Source organism: Ctenocephalides felis, unplaced genomic scaffold, assembly GCF_003426905.1.
Source record: "Ctenocephalides felis isolate EL2017-DRISC unplaced genomic scaffold, ASM342690v1 CF-g0.4_SCAFFOLD_01170, whole genome shotgun sequence".
NCBI lineage: Eukaryota > Metazoa > Arthropoda > Insecta > Siphonaptera > Pulicidae > Ctenocephalides > Ctenocephalides felis.
The window spans coordinates 3,643,153-3,663,523 of NW_020537324.1; the positions used below are offsets into that span (position 1 = coordinate 3,643,153).

Genomic DNA, 20,371 nt, shown 5'->3' on the forward strand with positions numbered 1-20,371 from the left:
GGATAGTGCTAATAGTTTTACAACTATTCTCATATTTTTAAAATAAAAGTTTAATTTTTGACAATATCTTTCCAGGATTGAAATATTTTATAAAAGCTGTAGAATAGCCAAGTCAATATATATTCATTATTTACATCATTTGTAGAATTATTAACACTAAATAATCTCTAATAGTAATTAACTGACATTGTAAAATTCATTCAATGTTTTACTAAATTTTCTCATAATCCTCATTTGGTACTGTTTTACTATAGTATAAAACAAGTAAATCTCTTATAGTATTTTTATAATAATTTATGTATTAATAATTATATATATATATATATATATATATATATATATATATATATATATTTCTGGTCGTTAGTATTGAAAGTTGCTAGAAAAAACAAGATAGTTGTTAGATATTTTAACATGTGAGGCAAATACTTTTATTTTGTGATCTTGATTTCTTAATTGATAAATTATTTTATATATACTAAATGTAAATGGTCTAAGAATGTTAGCATGAAGAATTAGTGTTCAATAATATACATTTATCAATATTTTTTCAAATTATTAGACTTAAAGTTGTTTTATATTAGTGGTAATTTTTTACCTAGAAGAATTTATGTTGTCTCTAGAAAATCCGACTTGCTTAAAGGCAAAATTACTGTAACATTAAAAACTTAAAAGATATTCATTGACAGTCGATAAAGTATGTTATGTTAGTTAGTATGTTGATGATCGCCCCAGTCGTTTCTTTATAATTTATATATTTTTTCAAACCGAATATTTGTTTGTAAAGCCTGTCTTTCAATCAATATCAATGCTATCATAATTTCCGTATTATTATTGAAAATGCGATTTGATTCTATTCCTAGATTAGAACATATTAGTACAAAATTCGTCGACGTTTTCACCAAAATTATGATGAATCGAGAATTATGATATGACATTGTATATAGACTAGATTTAAATTGTTCAAGCTATAACATGATTACCAATTTAAATTTAATTCATGTAAAATAATTAAAATAAAATAAAAATTATTGAGGAAATAATATTTGTGCCTAATATTTCATTGAGACCATTGATTTGGTGTATAAGATTTACTTAAGTTTATTTTAATCATATTTAAAATATGGTTTACAATTACTATTTCAATTTTATATAACATTTCTGGACTACTCATAGACCAATCTTTTATTCAGTGAAGATCGATTTTAACGTCCGAAAATGTTCCACAAGTTTTACAGCACGAATTGATAATTCATTCACTTGCTGCTCTCCGTCCAAAATACAACTACGACAGACATACGACATACGAGTACGACACGAGACAGAGTCCAGCACATGCTTTCAACTGGCTATTTCATGCAGCAGCCCAGTATCGAAACGCTATCCTACGAGGAGGACCTTCGAAAATATTCTTGTGTGAAAATAATAAAATAATGTGCAGAGAATGAAAGTGAATTATAAATTAAATTTGTAATAAACTGTATATTGTTGTTTATTAAACAAATGTGACAGTGAAATTTTGATGAATTTTAGATCGAAAATATAAGATCTCTGTTTGTTTGGAACATCCCAACATATCCTAGTAGGACGTATGAGAGATTTAGAGGGGTGAGTTCTTGTTTAGGATAAAGGATTTTTGTCTTTATAGATCATTCTTTATGGCGTTCTTCAATAATAATACGAAAATATAATAGCAATATTGATTAAAAGGCTGGGTTTACAAAAAATTTCGGTAATTTGTAAATTATCGAAGTAAGGTTCTGAAATGTTACCCACTAGCCTGATTGAGTCTTTCCATAAAATTAAATCACACGAGTGATAAACAATATAATAAAGGTAATGAAAATTATTATTATTATTATATTAATTACTGTAAAGCTGCTACTGATTTTTGAAACACTTTAAAAAATTATTATATGAACATATAAGAAAGTTTTTTCTGAAACCATTTTCAAGGGTAAATTTATTGTTGGTTTTCAATTTGTTTGGCTATTTACAAAAAACATTATAATCCTTAATTTTTATGAATCCTAAACCCTTATAATTGATTAATAAAATTAAAAATTAAAGATTTGAAATCATAGAATTTTCCATACTGAATAATTCTCATTTTTTGCTATTTAAATTTTCAGTTCTAATATTATTTTCATTATTCACAAATTTCATTTATCATTTTATTATCATTATTTGCTTTTTATTTTATATTAAATTATCATCATATAGATATCATTTCATTGGAAATACTGTCCTTTATTTTAATGTTACTAGATGTTATTTAGCAGTTGTAACTGTTATTGAAATTTAAAAAAAATACAAATACGCTTGAATTAAGCTAAATATGAATCTAATAATTTATTTTTTTAAATTTTATTAAATGTATTCTACAATTTCATTAATATTTCCATGTAAGATTCCGTTGTTACAGACGAGCACATGCCATAACTAAAAGCACGTGTTTGAATGTCAAAACAAATACCTGTTTAGCATATTGTTTTTAAATAAATATATGGAATAAGTTTATATTTGTCATCAATCATATTGATCACTTCCCGATCAATAATAATTGTAATAATATTAATTTATAGTCTTTAATATAAATTTCTTAAATATCTGGCCATTTGTTAAAACGTCTGGCCGAAAAATGAGATAACCTAACTTATTGGATAAATAAATTTTCTTTAAATTAATTATATTAATTTATAATCTACGATTGTAATCTGAATTAATTTCAATTTTTAAATGATTGATTTGATGATAATTAACGCAAATAATCTATTTATCAATTGCTAAAATGATATTGATAATAAGCCTTGTAATAAAATACGCTTTATTAATCATTTTTGCAAAAAAAAATTGTTGTTTGAATTTTGATTTTCTGAAATAATATTTTAATGAAAGAATAATATTTTCGAAAGGTTCAGAGATATACTTTTTTATTCACTTTTACTAAAAAAAACAATCCGTCTTTACAATCAAACCAAAATATTAAGTAAATTTGAGAATAAAATATGAGTAAGTAAAAAAAGTAGTCCAGGTAGTAATTTTTTCGTTAATTAAACTTTGAATTCAAATCTTAATATTTTTTACATTTTATTACAAAATACACTTTATATTTATTCATCTAATTCTATTCCAAATTATTTATATTTTCATGAAAATATAAATAATTTGGATTAGAATTAGATAAATGCATTTAGCTTAAATTTTTATATCACGTTCTAAAATTTCGAGTGTTAGTGATAAACACTTACAAGATTTTCATAGATATCTTACAGTGGAATTTTTGTATGATAAATATTTTTTATAATCAAAATTATCATAAAATAATATTGATAAAAGGTTAAGGTGCCCGAAAATGTAAATGCAAGTTAATAAATTGATTGCTATTAAAAGACAAATATTTTTACTTAGCAGATCACATCCACAAGAACTCTGTTATGTATAGAAATTTAATTTCATATGTTATTTTTATACAGGAACTTGATTTTTACTTTTACTTGTAAATTGTGCGAAAAAATTACTAAGTTACTTGTGGAATATTTTTCATAACATTAATTGATATGAATATATACAAAAAGTATGGTTATACATTGTTCGCTTTGCAAATCAGATTTTTTGTTGTAATTAAAATGTTACATAATATTTAATGAATTTATTCAAAAAATGTATTCACATGTTGTTCCTATCAATAGTTTGGACTAATATCAAGCACATATTTTTGATAAGTAATGAATTAGGCAAAAATCAATCTTCTTAAGTTATATTTTAAAATTCGAACTTCTTCAGTAATTAATTATCCAGTTTCGAAAAAATATACGAGTATCTATTATTGAAGACATTGACAATGATGATACTAACAAGTAAATCATAGTTCAATTAGTATTTTCAAGTAGCCGCAGGTGTTTCATTACAGTGCACTTAATTGAATACACAAATAAATACTTCTACGGTTCAGGGTTATGTTAGATTTAAAATATTCCAAATTAAAAAAATACTAAACATTTTTAAATAATGTGATACATTTTATAAAACAAATAGAGGACTATTATTAGTGTTGTGATCTAATTCTTATTATATCTAGTATCATTAAAAAACAACCCAGTGATTGCTCTTTTACTTTGTGATGACTTTGAAATCATACTTAGATTTACATTTTCAAGTAAAATCTGGTATCAGGCTACTACTGCTTGATATCAGGCTGGATTGTGGTTGCAAGACCAAAACTTTTCCCGTAGAGCCCAGGCAAACACAATTGATAATTTACAGATTATACCGATTCTTATTATTATTACTTTAATTTTGGATAATATTCCGTTAGTAGTTTCATCTTCATGTTTTTGTTATTCGTCATTCCGAAAGATCATTTCTTATCGATGTGTTATCACATAAATCCATTTGAGATAATGATTCAAGATAAATTTACATGGACACATCATTTTTATAATACTGAAGCGAATGCACCAGATAACTGTTACAAAGCTAATAGTTTACATTATGAGTACAATAGTACTTGGATATATTTACCAACACAGGAGATAAAGTGATTTAAAAATCAAATCAGTGTAAATTTATCTAAATTATCTATTCTAATCTTTACTTACATATTTAGGATTATGTAAATACAAAAACTACTTATTACATTTCTCTTCTTAGAGTAAATATATTACCCAAACAAACAAATTGTTGATAACAAGAAATCGATTTAACTGATTTTACAAACCGCTTGGGAAATAAGGATTTATGAAATATATTGAAGATTTTATTTTATTACATCAATCACAATATTTTGCGTTAATATTTCTTGTCGTTTTATTAATTTACTGATCCGGGATTTAACCTACCATCTACATAGTAAATATTGACTTTTCGTATAAGAGTTGATTTACAATAATTCGGCATTTGATATACTTCACTTGTTACAAAATTTATTTACCAATTATTTTGAAAAAAAAAAATTACTTATTTAATGTATTTATTAAATTTCATTACTATTATACGTTCGGAGAAAATAATGCTCCAATTGAGTTTAATTTGTACAATGTTACGTAGATCATTTAAACTGCTATGAACTGATTTGACTAATAAATTTAATTAAATTTGGCCATTGCATGATGATGTTGAAGACAACTATAACCAAATTAAAAATAATATTAATAACTCTGAATACACTAATAAAAAAGCTATGAAAATTATTATAAATAATAATAAAATAAATAGTGCATAGTTGTGCCATTGTATTTGGTGATCAACTTTCTAAGAGAAGATTCTAAGGATTTCATTTTCTCCTCGGACAGTTTGATATCAAGTATTAATAAAGGTTTTCACTCAACATATATTTAAATATGTTGTCTATAAATGTATCTAAATATGAACGTATTATAAGGAATTACAACACAACAGCTAATAAAACCCAAAAAATAGTTTTAATTTCTCTTCAAAAATAACAAAAAAGGTGTTTGGTGTTAATAATAAATTTTATATAAAGAAGATAATTAACACCACTAAATTTTCAATAAAGGTTCTCATCATATCGATTACAGGCCAATAAAGTAAAATTTCTGTGCTATCAGTGGAGTAAATATTAGGTTACATATTTGTTTTGTTTCGAAGTGAATCATTTTTGTCAGTAAATTTGTCCTTAAAGAGCATCCGGAACCAAGAGATAAAGGGCATATATATGTATATATATATATATATATATATATATATATATATATATATGTAGATTTTTATTCAATGGGAATGTGAATTGTGAGTATCAAGTCAGTAGTCCAGCTCGGTTACAATTACACGTCTTGTTCATAGATAAGAAAGGTATGAAAGAGATCAGGTGCATTGTAGATTTCTATAAAAATAGTTTTAGTTTCCGGCTTATTTTCAACCCAAGATTTGATATCCATCTCGGACAACCTCATATAAATCAGTGGTGATATTGACTTTCACTTGAAAATGAAGAAAATTGGAGAAAATGTGTTTTCAAGTAAAATAGCCCTTTCCAGCATTGATAAAGATTTGCGATCACAAATTCGAATTTCAATAGGATTATTATCCTTTACATTTTACCTTTGCATCAATACAATGTATAATTTACTTCTGTTATAAAATATTCTAATACCGATTTTTCTAGAATTAATTAGCACTCGCAAGTGCGATGACGCGTTTGCAAGTTTGCTTATTGGATAATCAATGCACTACATTATGCTAATGTTCAATGAAATAATAATTATTAATACAAAAAAAATGTAAGTGGTATCTTTCAAGAGATGATGAAGATGACAATGCGTTAATCTTCTCGGATAAATGTTCTTGAATATAATATTTCTGGCCATTTCGTGTTAAGAATTTAACAAAGTAATCATCTGCGTTGTTTGTGATAAATTTTGGTGTAGGATGGAAGGAGAGGTCAATTAGTCTGGTTGGAGATTGTGCAAAATTAGTAGTGGGTAAGATGATCAGAAAGACAAAACATATTTAATAAGTTCTTTATAATATTATATCAATCCCCAATAATATCGTTCATCCAGTGCATACAATCATTTTTATGATCGTGTTATGAATTTAATAAGAAAATAATACAATGAACTGCATCTGATCACATTTTCCCACTGTATTCAAAATAAGATGTGTAGAGAACATTCACAAGGCAAATTGTCAGATTTGACCTTTTGTGCGACTTCATTTAAAGCAACAGGGCACACTTTTGAACCTATTGATTTAATAATCGTACGATCACATGTGTTGAAAAACTGAACCCCCAAGTGTGAAAATGGATTCTAAAAATAACTTTTAAATAATAAGCTAAAATTCCAATACCGTAAAGTTTTAACAGCTTTGGGGTCTTGAAACCGGACTAAAGGGATGTTTATTTTACTCTTTGTCAACCCAAACTGACGAAAACTTTACTCTCAGATTTTTGCAATTACACGAATTATATTAAAAGCAATCTTCTTTCATGAGTTATATTACAAAGTAGTTTATGTAATAAAATAAATTAAAAATAAATATTGATACATATAAAAGCATACAATAAGCGTTTGCATTTGAAATTACAGTAATTAGCTTAAAATTTTTAAAAAATACTTTTTGTTGATAACTGAGTAGTCGTTAATTAACAATTCCGTATGAGATAAAATATGCAAAATATTTCAATAGTTAAATTGTTACAGGTTAAAAAAATATTTTTTTGAGAAACTTGAGAAAAAGATAAGCATCCTTTCGAATATTTTTGAATAAAATACTATTCAAATGAAGTAGGAAATGTTAAAGCTGATAAAAGAATCTATTGAATTGCCAAAATATATCAAAGTTCCAGCATTTTGCATTAAGGCACGATGCCATGCACCACTAGTTTTGATATTTTTTTTTATAGTCGATGGTCTAGAATTCTCTAGTAATCGTTTCTGAAAGGAAATCAAGTGACGAAATGAATAGTAGAGTATGTGCTGGGCATTGTATATCAATCAGTCGTTATAGTTATAGAACATTGTCGTGCTCTTTGCAATTGACCCGATGATACTTCCCACAAACACAACTAGATACTAAACTAAAACTAATAACGAAAAGCAAAAGTGCGAATATATTTGTTGTACAAGGTGAATCCACTAATAAATCAAAAGTCCGGCCATAGAAGCATCGATGAAAAAAATTCTATGACCAAATAGGAAAAAACCTTATGTTAAATGCTAAAATAGAATTTTGAATAAATTAATATGTATAAAAAATTGTTGATCGATGAGCCAGAGCATTGTTTCCTACAAATTCACTTAAGAAGTTAGAACTTTCTTTCCCCAATAATTATCTCCACATCGGTGGATGTATGATGCATGCACCTTTCCAGAGCACTTTTCCAATTATGTATATGACAAGTATCATTCATCTCAAAAAAATATATATATATTGCGTATTATTTGAGATAAATATATGAAAGCTTCATAAATGTCCTATCTCGTCATTTAGCACATATTTATCGTGAAAACACGAGCATTATTTTTAACCATCGCCGAAAATTATTTCGGAGTTCAATGTACCTTTAAATTAGTTTTTAAAAGCAACCTTCTTAAGGCTGACTTGAAGGTTAATTTAATTCAAAATGTTGGCGAGACATTTGAACGAAATCATTGAATTCTCTTTACAATAATATTGAAGACACAACCGAACAAAGATAATAATGGAGTAAAATGTTTATTTTTAAATATTGTAAGCAATAATAATTTGAAGATTCAGTAGCAAATTTAATAAAAATTAGTAATCTTTTGACTCTATAAATTTTTTTAGAGTCAAGTTTAGTTATCTTTTGTTTGATGTTGTGTCTTATGATATATGAGTAAAAATCGGAGATGTTTGCATCAGTTTTCAAGTAAAATGCTGACAATTAGATTAAAATCAGCACAGAAAGTCAGCATAACAATATGCTTATTATTAGATCAGTTGAATTCCTTAGTCCTTCGACGTGAAATCCTATTAGGCAACGCACGTGTATTAAGTATCATAGTATTTCTTCGTGAACTAAATGGATTTTATATATTTGAATGTAGGTGTGATGTTTATTTACGTTTAAACAGGCTAGGCCAACCTAGTTGCTTTAGCAAAAAATTAGTTGTCGTGACATACTAAATAAATATATTAATTACTAAGTTTTGCAAAAAATTATAAAAAAATTCAATCATATATTTTCTACAGCAGCGTAGTTCTACCATTTACAACTTATTTGTCACAAATAGTATAACGTAAATATCATTAAACTAATTAAAATTATATATTCAGATCAGATAGTATGAATCACCAAATGAATAAATTTTAATGAAAGTACGAAAACATATTATAATATAGGAAATTGTCGTCACATATATTTGCATTTAATTGAGTAAGTTTTTTTATTATTTGTTTAATAAATGTTATGACTGATTGAAATGGTCAGTTATATGTAACTAATATACATTAATTTTGAATAATTATTTTAATTGTTCTCCACAAAAACGTGAATAATCGATGCAAATTTGATAATAATAAATTTTGCAACAAATATCGAAATACACTATATGAGGGCATCATTGGCTTCCACGTTCTATTTTGCTTCTTAGGGAGCGTTTATTAATCACGTCATAGATTTTTAGGGATTTTTGGAGTCCCCACCCTTTGGTGATACGTCGTGATTTTCACAATTAACCCCCTTCTCCATCAAATATCACGTCTATTTTTAGTCGCGTACAATTTTTCGAACAAATTTTTCGAATTTACAAAAAAATCATAAAATTTTGGATTTTTTTTTTTTGAAAAATTAGATAAAAAATAAATATACACGTATTACTAAAACCTTTCCTACCCCACGTAATTTTTTGTCAAACCCCTCTTACCCCAAAAGCCTCACGTAATTAATGGACGTCTAATGGTCGAACATAAATATAAAGCAATATGCAATCTGCAATGCAATTTCATATGCACTTCTCTATTCATCGTCAACAAACTCTGTTATTTCGATTCTAACAAATGCGTACTACTTTTTTTCACACATATTTAATTGCTTTGAATTACTAAGAAGATCACTTTAAATAATATAATAATAAACGACTGCATTTGAATAATTGAGTAAAAAATAAAACCTGCACGATTCTGACGCACTCGGATTTTGGAAACTGACGTCAAAGCTGAGGATTCTGGTTTTACAAAATATGGTACTTACACAAAAAAATAATTAAAGAAATATCAAGGTTTTATTTTCTGAAGAATATGAATTAAAATATGCTCGCATTAATAATCGCTAAATTAACAAACTATGACGCGCAACTTAACACGCCAGGAAGAGTTTTTGATCACACGATAAACATGCAAGGTAAATGATTATTTAATAATTATCAAATTGGAAATTTATTTGGCAGAATAAAAATATGAGCTGGTTTTTATATTTATTTGCCTCTAGCAAGCAATATCAATCATTTCTTTCAATCGACATCTATTTGCTCAAGAAAGTAATATCATTTTTATAGAAATAACTTCTTATTGTACAAAATTTTTATCACCAGGTAAGAATTGAGTTTGGTCTATTTTGAATATTTAAAGTGAATCAACGTTCAATTTTCAATGACATCCTCATTACGATATTAAATTATGCAATGCCAAAGGAAGTTCGAATTGATTAGACTTATTAAAGCCTAATTAATTCAAATTAATTTAAATTATTTTCTTCATAGATTGAACTATAACTTACAAGTCAGTAAATGTATGTTAATAGAAGTTCATTAAATCTGATAGAGATCAATAAAATTAACAATTTCCTTTAATTGGTAATAATTTTTGTGATTCTTTGTTATTGAATATTTACAACTTCAATTTTACTCGTTATTTATTAGTATGTTTGTATATTTGCGCTTTAAAGATTTCTTAAGGTCATAGGCTATATCGTTATTTGTTATTAATAATTTGTTTGTCGAGATTTTTTCTTGAAAAACAGACGGTAAGGTTATTTGCATTAGCACGTTCAACGAAAATTCAGAATTGTACGAAAATTTTATTCAGATCAAATCACATAACTCTAACTATAAAAATATCTGAATAGGTAACTCAATGCTACATGATAGAAACATGATCTAGCAATTACTTGCCTGCTTGATCTCAAGCAGTAGTGATATCAAATTTTCACTTGTACTAACAGACCTCATATATGATATCAAGTGACAGTTGCCAGTGTTTAAGTCAAATAACTGAGTCAATTTTTAAGTGAACCAGTTTCTAAGTCAATTCGTAACATGAAAGTGCAACTAAGGTTAAGTTAAAAAAAAAAAGTCTGATAAATTAGCTGAACAATTGCTGAATATGAGTATAAACAGGTTTTAATTCAAATTAATATTTGAAAAATAATAATCCTAAATTTCTCATAATAAATATTACGTCGTTGCAGTTCAAAGTAAATAACACTTTTTAATCTTCAGACCAATTAAAAAAATGTATCCACGAGAAATGCTTTCTTCCTTTTTCTTTTATCAATGACTTCTGACATGCCACTATCGCAATCCATGCGTCTATCAAAATCAGGAAGCAACATACAAAATTTACCACTTAGATATCCCAGTATTTTTTTACATGTTTCATGTTCATTAATCTTAAATATTTTTTTATTTTTCCAGTGTTTCAAAGACAACAACCTTAAGAGGTAGAAAAGCGTCAAGATGCGTCGTTCTTGCACATCTTGCGCTTTGGGCACTTCGGGCCTCATAGTAGCAATTTTAGGTATCATAATTGCGGCGATTTGGCCATCAGTGTTTCAAGCAATCTTACAAAAGGTAAGTAAAAAGACTCTTCTATTGATTAATTTAAACGCAGACGATTTAACAAACTGTTAATACTCAAAAAAATATTGCGTCACTTATTATTTAACCAATTAACATGTCGAGATTCACGTTTGAAAAAAACCTCCTAACGTATTTTATTAGTTATCTACAAACAGCTTAGTTTCGTTTGTACAAAATATGATTAGATGTAATTGAATTTCAATTTGAAATCAACTAAAATTTTCAATTAGCTATTTTCAACAAATTAACATAAAATGTAAATAATACCGGAGCAATAACTACAACATACGGCATTGATAATTATATTTTTAGTTCCATGGTAATGAATCTGTGAGAAATGATTTTGCATATATATAATTTCTTTGCATAAATATAAGTTTTTCCATGTATAAAAAAACGCAGTACGTCAATTGGCAATTTTGATAATTAACAAGTTAAAAATATAAAAAAATCAATGCCAACGAAAATTTATACTTGTTTTATTGCTGATAATTTTTACACCTTTTTAAGTTACTTTTGCGCATAATTCCAATTATTACAATGTAGTTTTAACGATTTTGTGACGTTTATTTTTATTTTAAAGCAATTAAGTCTGAGTCCTGAGTCAGAAAGTTATAAACCATGGAAATCACCATCAGTGACATTAAATCTGGACATTTATCTGTACAACTGGACAAATCCTGAAGATTTATTGAACACGTCAACAAAACCAATTTTGCAACAACTGGGCCCTTACAGATTTAGGGAAGTACCAGATAAAGAAAATATTACATGGCATCCTGAAAATAACACTGTCAGCTTTAGAAAAAAGGCCGACTTCTATTTTGACCCTGAAGGAAGCGTTGGATCCTTGGATGATGAAATTAATACGGTTAATGTTGTAGCATTGGTAAGTATTAAAATATAAACAAATAGATCTGAATTATTTTAAATTATATTAAAATCTATTTTACTGAGAACAAGTTAATTACAAAATAATTGCGGCTATTTACCATAGCATTGCAATAACGATTATTATAATTTTATTTCATGATTCATGATGTTTTTTCTAATTGATTCTAATAGGCAGCTGGTCACCAAGCACACAACTGGCCAAGTTTACGTAAATCTGCAGTTAATATGGGAATGTCTTTATACAATCAGGAAAGACATGTCACAAAACGAGTTGAAGAATTATTATTTTTAGGATACGAAGATTCTTTAATCGATATGGCTAGATCGATGCCTTCGTTAACTGGCGGTGGAGCTGTCCCTTTTGATAAATTCGGATGGTTTTACACGGTAAATTGATACAATACTACAATGTATAAAATACTTTTAAAATCAAACTGATCAATTCAATTTGTCAATTTCTCCAGCGAAACGGATCGTCTCATCTAACCGGGCATTTCAACATGGCAACAGGAGCTGATGACATAAGTAAATTTGGCAGAGTAGAACAATGGAATTATGCTGAAGAATTGCCTTTCTTCGAAAAGGAATGCGCTGGTGTCAACGGTTCAGCAGGAACATTTTATCCACCCAATCGTAATAGAGAAGATCCCGTGTGGTTGTTTTCTCCAGATATGTGCAGGAAGCTTCGATTTGATTATGAGAAAGATGTCGAAGTCAAGGGTGTACTTGGTTATAAATATACTGGTGGCGCCAGGACAGTCGATAATGGTGGGACATAGAATTTTAATTACATGGCATTGTTAACATCTCATTTGGAGTGATTCTATAAACTATGCTTTTTTTTAGGTACTTTATACCCGGAAAATAAATGCTTCTGTAACGGTGAATGTGTGCCTTCCGGCGTGATGAATATTTCAGCATGTCGGTATGGAACACCAGTTTTCATGTCATTCCCGCATTTTTACGGTGCCGATCCCTATTACCTAGATGCAGTTGAAGGATTGAATCCATCACAAGACAAGCACGGTTTCCACATTGTCTTAGAACCGGTAAGATGAATTATTGAATGATTTATCAAGGCTAAATTAATAGCTAAATCAAATTTTATTTTCATTAGACTACTGGAATACCGCTTGATGTAGCAGCAAGATTCCAAGTGAATATTTTGATGTCGCCGCATCCTGGAATCAGGTATTTTGGAATAACTATATACAAGTCTCAAATACAAATGTGGATAAAATCAAATATTCTTTTATTATTTTAGCTTATACAGCAAAGTTCCTCGAGTTTTCATGCCCGTTTTATGGTTTGAACATCGTGTGACCGTTCCGGACGCGACAGCTTCCAACATCGCGGGAGCAGCAATGGCCCCATGGGCTGGTCGACTCTGCGGATATATCCTTCTGGGTCTGGGACTGAGTCTTATGACCATCATGATTATTAGAGAAGTTTTAGCCCGCAAAAACAGAGAAGATAAAACTAAAACTGGTAGCTACGCCGTAAATACCTCGAGATTCGCACAAGGATCGTTAGAAATGGTTCCTCCAGGAGAGAAGGATTCAGCTTTGCCATTGATGAATGGACAGAAACATTAGAAAAGAACACGATTGTTGTGTTGTATTACATTGTCCATGTGAACAAAAAAGACTTTATGGAATTTATATTAATCATTCCTTAATTATAATTATTAGATATTACATACATTTAAATAAAGTGCCTTGATTTAAAATATATTGTCAATTATGACCGTCACACATTTTCTTGCCTTTCGTAACTGGTGATTTAACATCAATAATATAACAGCTTCGCATGAACAAGAGCATTTTAGTGATATTCCGCTGTATTTGAATTAATTAATTTTATATAATTAGATCTCTAGATTAAATAAGATAGATTTACATCGAGAGAACGTTTTTCACACTTTCCGATACGTTGAACATAAAAAATACTTAAATTTATATCAATTATACTATATGACTGAAATTAATTTGAATATGAGTAAAATGTGAAAAATGAATAAAAAACACTCTCATTATATGTTACTACCAAAGCAATTCTATATAAGATAAATTCTATATAAGAGATATATATGTTAGTAAAATTAATGATAGCATTTTAAATAATGTTCCTATATGTAAAAATAAAACCTAAATGTAATGCTGTATCGTCAAACATGCTTGCCTCTTCAGTATCAACAATGTGTTAAGAATATTTGTTACATATCAAATTGTTGTTACTTATAAGAAATTATATAGTATTTCACCATTATTGTATATAAATATAGCATTTATGAAAAACATTAATAAATAATTACTACCACGTTAAAAACTGGGCATTTTGAAATTTACAAATTTGATTATGCGTTTTAGCAAGTTGGTATCTGACTGTCTGTAAAAACTAGCTAGCTTATTTAGTTAAATTTAAAGTTTGATTGAAGTATTCTTTACAAAATACTTAATAATTTTACTAATTACAGAATGCTATCAATATTTGACAAACAAAAGAATTTCAAGCATATGATAACTTGATATTATTTATTGAAAGCATTATCTTATCATCCGTTAATAATAATTGTGCTTTATATTATCTATCTATAAAAATATCGTGCACAATTCAAGTAGTCTGGAAAAGATAATTGTTTTGTTTTCACACAATGATTACAAATGTATGTAGATATGTCAAAATTAAAAGTTAGTTAAAAAAATGCATCTCGCATATAAAATTAGTAGTCGATGAAGTCGATATGTATTAATAATGTATACTTTACTTGAAACAGGCACCTAAAAATAGCAAAACTGTATTGTTTAATCAGATTGAGATCAGGACGCACTTGTCAGCTTGATCGAGGTGAGATAAAATCAGATTTTGTATACGCAAGTGATTTGCAAAATTGAAATTGATTTATTCTTCATTTTGTGATATAAATAATATACGGCTAGCGCATATATTTTTTCAAAAAAGAATACGTTCCTGGTTTATTATCACACACTTTGACCTCTTCATATCATTTGAACGTTAAATTCTATCTTGTATTATCACATGGGCTGGAAATAACGAGAAAAAGAACGGGGGAAGTCTTTAGAATTTGGTATAATACAATAATGATCATACAGAAGTTGATAACTTTGCGGTAAAATAATATTTTAATATTATTTTTGAATATGTATTAGCTTTTAAAATGACATATGATTATTGATAAATATTTAAATCTAACATTTGTTTCTTATGCTCATATCAGCTGTTAATGTGAAATAATTATGACCAAGGCCCCTAAAATCTATAAAGTATGATATGTATTATTTCTTTTAGTGTAGAAATAACAATCTATAAGTTGGCATATGCAATTTTATATGCAGTTTGTATTTGAGAAACCAGAAATAAAATAATATACACAATAAAATAAATATGGTCCAATATCACTTCTCTAGAATTGAGTTGCCAACAACTGCTCTTAAATTAATATGAATTTGGTTGTCGATTCTTGTCGGTATAATCATAGTTTCAGAATAGACGTTGGTGATAATATTTAAATAAATACATTCGTATTTTTTACAATAAAAATGTATAATATTTATTAAAATCACTTACCATATCTGAACAATTGGTCGGTCATCGTAGGCAGCCAGGATGATGAGTCCTAAAATAATATTCATTGGTATGTTAGTGCCATTAAAAATTATAGTTTCTCAAAATTGAAAATTTTGAAGGTGCAGAAACATAACATAAAATTCAAATAAAGTAATTAGAACGGTTTGTTTTTTGATTCTTTTAATGCTTATAGTCTATTATAATACTAATATTATGAATATTTATTTTATTTCTGATATAGTAATTTATATAATTTTGTATGCACGCACTGAAAATCTACAAACTTCTCACAAATTATTTTATAACCGTACGTTTAAAATTAAATATTCAAAATATACTATTGTTGAGTTTATCATTTGTATAGTACACAATTTTAATTGTTGTTTTTAATATTTTAAAGGTATTTTAGTGTGTTAAATATTATAAGCATATTATTTTTGAAAATATCAACACAATGCACACCTTTTTATTATTATTAAAAGACTCAATAAAATGATGAAAAAAGGGTGTAGTGTTTTCAAAGTAATATGTTTTTCATTCGTATTACGACATACATTATATATAAAGACCAAAATGAAGTTTTCGTCATTTTTCTAAAAATTGAGTTTTTTTTTTATTTCGGAACTAATGCCGCCATCGTTTGAATTTTAATCGAATTCTTCGACCCAGGCGCTGCAGTGTTCGTCATGGCAGCCGCCGCTGTCGGCATCGGCTCGAGACGTCAAAAGTCCGACGGCGACGAAGACACAAGCCGTTGCGGTTCCGGCGAGTGCGCGAAGGTGGACCAGGCGAAGAGCGAAAACTGCGGAAGGTACACACCGGACTTCTTCAACATGGGGACCAACCTGGCTGGAATCACATGGGCGCATGCTGTTAATTCGAAAACACTCCTGGATAACGCGCTTCGAGGTACGTGCAATGGTGCAATGGTGCAATGTCATCTCGGAAGGTCGAGGGCAAAGAACAACGAGCGAAGGGACATCGGCTAAAGCGTTCAGGACGGCCGTGCCAGATGGCGCCTTGTTTAATCGTCTTTAGATTAAATTGATCGCGTTGTCGTTATAAAATCAAAAATAACTTTTGTCCTTCATATTTCTTTTACTTAAAATTACTTATGAATAATTTATCTTTTCAGATAAAGCGATCATGATGCTCGAAGCTGACGTTATTATTGGAACATTACCTGAAGGAACTTTAATTAATGAAAAATGCAACGGATGTGTTACAAGTGCAATTGATAACAAAGTAACATCCAATTTGCCTGTGATGGGGCATCCACCAGCTACAAACTCCGATTTGAGTCTGGTAAACTTATTTTTGATAATATAAATTAATAATGAATTAATAATAATTTATACCTTTTCATTTACAGGAAGTGATGCTAAAGAACGTGATAGCTCATAATCGTGAATATAAATCTGGTGGACCAAAAGGTCTTAAACTGGACTTCAAGACGATAGAAGCATTCGAAGCTTCATTACCGATTTTGATCCAATATTATCCAAAAGTAAGCATCAAATATAAATGATTTATAATCAAGACTTATGAAAATATATGTGTTTTATGTTTACGTTACTACTAGATCGAATTTCCACTCTGGTTGAACGCAGATATTCTGCCAGGTCCTGGTGAAGATAACGATAAAGTGCCTGTCGATGCGCATAGATTTTTGCGCGGTGCCTCTAATTTCCCAACGTCTAAACTATCTCTAGGTTTGCATGAATATATAACATTACTTTGATACATATCATTTGCAATCGGTCTTTTCCTTTCTAGGATGGACAACCCGGTATGGTATGGATTACCCAAGCGTTACGCAATCTGCGCCCCCAGATCTAGTCTCATATAAAAAGCAGCACATGACGGATATGCTGTCATTGCTTCAATCATACGTTGACAATCGAAACGTAACGTTTCCCGTTCGCGCCGGTTTAGCCGCAAACTGCTCCGAGCTGATGCTGTTGCTGCTGCAGGAGCGCCCGACGTACACTCTGACAATCTGGTCAGCCGAAAAAGATTTTGTGGATTACGTTAAATTAAATTCGCTTCTACAGCAAGTTGGGACCGATAGATTTTATTTAGACGTGCCGAAAATTTTATCAGAAAAACTAAAGTATGTTTGATTAGTTAATTTTAATTTAAGTAGGAGACAATTGTATTTTATTTGGTGACTGGCACATAGTAGCTTAGATTTTAATGAATGGACATATATCTTTATTTTATTCATGAAGACAATTGTTGCAGGTAATATTGCTAGACAAATTCATATATTTAAAAGACTTACAGTTCAGCGCCTTAAATAATTGATTAATCACATTAGTATTAAATATATTACTGCATAAATAATAAAACGGGTCATTTTGCCTTCAAGTGGAAAACAAAAATCACGATATAGTACAAATACTCCAGTAATAATTAAAATAGATTAAGGAAGATTATATATTTAAATGTAAAAAAATAGTTCAAATAATCACGCTTATAATATTATCTTTCTGAGAAATTTTGTAATCACAATTTAATATATGATTATACAAAATTAAAATCAATTTCCAATAATGCCTTCAGAAATATTTTACCATGTATGATTAAAATATGAACTGTTCAATAAATTTTCAAGAGACGAAATGTGTTATGCATGATATACCTATATTTTCCAGATGCCGTCAGAAGTCCAGGTTGTCCAGACAAGTTTTAGCAAAGATCGGAATTTTCGGTGCAGCTTTGGCTGCATTTGCGATCTTGTATTTCAATATATTTTATTTTGACTAGTCGACTATAATAAAAAAATATGTTTCGTCAAATGAGAGAGCAAACGTCTATAAAATAAATTGTCTGTCTGCATTCCCTGTTTCATTAATAGTGTAATAACAATAAGTTTCATTGTATGGTAATGTCTGAAATTAAGTTCTTCAATATGAACTAAATGAATATAACAGTTTTTAACGAGATGTTGAGTATTTCGAAATGTGCAGCCGTAAACTTATCGTACGTGTAAATAGCATTTTTATGTATCCGCTCGTGATTTTATATACGAATTATTCTTGTTTGAAAAAATGGTAAATAGTAATAAACGAAATTGAAACGGATATGAAACAATTTCAATTCAAAATAATTAGTTGTTAAATAACATGCTATATAAATACTTGAGACTAAATTTTTAAAAATATTTCCACCTTAATAGTTTTCTGACATGGATTCTGAATAATTTTCTACCATTTATCTACAACGATTATGCTAATTCTATCGTTAGAAAAAACTTGGATGGCATTTATTCAAACAAGTACAAGCTCATAGAAGTAATTTAAATTCTGTTATCATGTTAAAAGCAAGAAAAGTGTTCAGTTTTACTTTTTGGAACAAAGTGTTAACTTGATAAACAGTATAATATATTGAAATAATTTTGCAAATTTGCTATGCAAATTACCTATTAGAAAATCGTTACAAAATAACGGACATCAAAGCTTATCGCACCTTTGAAATAAATGTTATAGAATAAATATAATTTGCTTTATTTGTAGCAATATTCAGTCTTCTGTTTTTTTGTTGAACTATAATTACTATAATAAAATAAAATGACACAACGCTTTGTATTGTGTTATATTTTTGTAAATAATAATTTGTAAAACATGATTATAATAATTATGTTGTTTGGTGGAAATTTGACCCTAAATCACAGCTTGTCATGATTCTCGGAAAAGAATTTCGGGCTCATTTGTAATTACGGTGCAGGACAATGATGACAAAGAGCAAGGTTGTTGTTCTTTTTAATTTATATATACCACATATTCATTCAAAGAAATATTGTATTCAATTAACTTATTTAATCTCGTAGAAATTTATTATTCGATTATTCGAGGATACTCTTGGGGGTAATTGTGAACAACTGCCATCATAAAATTGCAACGGCACGAGTTTAGCAATTGCATTTATAGAATTAATAAGACCCTTGCTTTTATAGTAATACCACGGTGCCGGAAATTACTAGAAAAACACTTTGAGGAATGAGAACTAAATTTAATCAAACTGACCAAATGGGATTTTTGAATACATTTTATATACAATGAAGATTAAAACACTTGCGAACTTAAAATGTAATCATATACGAGTCAGTTATTAAAAGGTTAAAAACTTGTCACCATCAAACTTCCATATTATCACCGATTTCTCTCAATTTTTATATACCTTGCGATATTTTCGAAGAATTACGCAGAAATAAACATCATGGTCAAAATAAAGATTGCCAGCAAAACTTTCGCCAAAACCAAAAATTGTCATGTGCGTTTTGACCTAAATAATTTCCGACAGCCCATAAGCAAAATGCATTCAAGCTCATAATTCTGTTGGTTTTATCTCTCGGGTATAGTTTTACATTTTATATTCTACCTGGACCAGGGGCATACTGACAATAGTAGTAAGTCTATAGATCTTGGACAGGTGTGTGGCGTTAGTTATGGGGAACGGTCCTAATTATCCGGCTGACATTATGTGGCACGTTCTCTGAGCCAAATAGACGAATGTGCTAATATGCGCCGAGATCCGAAATTCTCTGCTCTATTTGTAAAGCTGTTAACTTTCGTACACGGCCTGGTCTGTATGTCATTAGA

General features: G+C 28.7%; 2 protein-coding genes across 4 annotated transcripts; both read left to right on the plus strand.

Moving 5' to 3' along the window:
- Positions 1-1,308: 1,308 nt before the first annotated feature.
- On the plus strand, positions 1,309-14,501 carry LOC113366577 (protein peste-like). Of its 2 annotated transcripts, none has more exons than XM_026608206.1 (8): positions 1,309-1,608; positions 11,121-11,276; positions 11,869-12,174; positions 12,351-12,566; positions 12,644-12,947; positions 13,026-13,228; positions 13,297-13,370; positions 13,444-14,501. In XM_026608206.1, exons 2-8 carry the CDS (start codon positions 11,163-11,165, stop codon positions 13,772-13,774), a joined length of 1,548 nt encoding a protein of 515 aa, XP_026463991.1. In that variant the 5' UTR covers positions 1,309-1,608; positions 11,121-11,162; the 3' UTR covers positions 13,775-14,501. The 2 variants fall into 2 exon arrangements, with proteins under 2 accessions (XP_026463991.1, XP_026463992.1); XM_026608207.1 differs by lacking the exon at positions 1,309-1,608 and adding an exon at positions 6,346-6,443.
- Positions 14,502-14,953: 452 nt separating this feature from the next.
- On the plus strand, positions 14,954-18,187 carry LOC113366697 (protein FAM151B-like). Of its 2 annotated transcripts, none has more exons than XM_026608353.1 (6): positions 14,954-15,026; positions 16,437-16,676; positions 16,903-17,072; positions 17,140-17,274; positions 17,350-17,479; positions 17,544-18,187. In XM_026608353.1, exons 2-6 carry the CDS (start codon positions 16,454-16,456, stop codon positions 17,888-17,890), a joined length of 1,005 nt encoding a protein of 334 aa, XP_026464138.1. In that variant the 5' UTR covers positions 14,954-15,026; positions 16,437-16,453; the 3' UTR covers positions 17,891-18,187. The 2 variants fall into 2 exon arrangements, with proteins under 2 accessions (XP_026464138.1, XP_026464137.1); XM_026608352.1 differs by lacking the exon at positions 14,954-15,026 and adding an exon at positions 15,773-15,834.
- The last annotated feature ends 2,184 nt before the right edge of the window (positions 18,188-20,371 follow it).

Excerpts from the sequence above, each read along its gene's own strand:
- LOC113366577 (XM_026608206.1), top strand. The coding sequence starts at position 11,163 with ATGCGTCGTTCTTGCACATCTTGCGCTTTGGGCACTTCGGGCCTCATA. Across the intron at positions 12,175-12,350 it reads CGGTTAATGTTGTAGCATTG|GCAGCTGGTCACCAAGCACA; the intron begins GTAAGTATTAAA and ends TGATTCTAATAG. Across the intron at positions 13,229-13,296 it reads TCCACATTGTCTTAGAACCG|ACTACTGGAATACCGCTTGA; the intron begins GTAAGATGAATT and ends TATTTTCATTAG.
- LOC113366697 (XM_026608352.1), top strand. The coding sequence starts at position 15,807 with ATGATGAGTCCTAAAATAATATTCATTG. Across the intron at positions 15,835-16,436 it reads TCCTAAAATAATATTCATTG|GCGCTGCAGTGTTCGTCATG; the intron begins GTATGTTAGTGC and ends TCTTCGACCCAG. Across the intron at positions 17,073-17,139 it reads CAAACTCCGATTTGAGTCTG|GAAGTGATGCTAAAGAACGT; the intron begins GTAAACTTATTT and ends TTTCATTTACAG.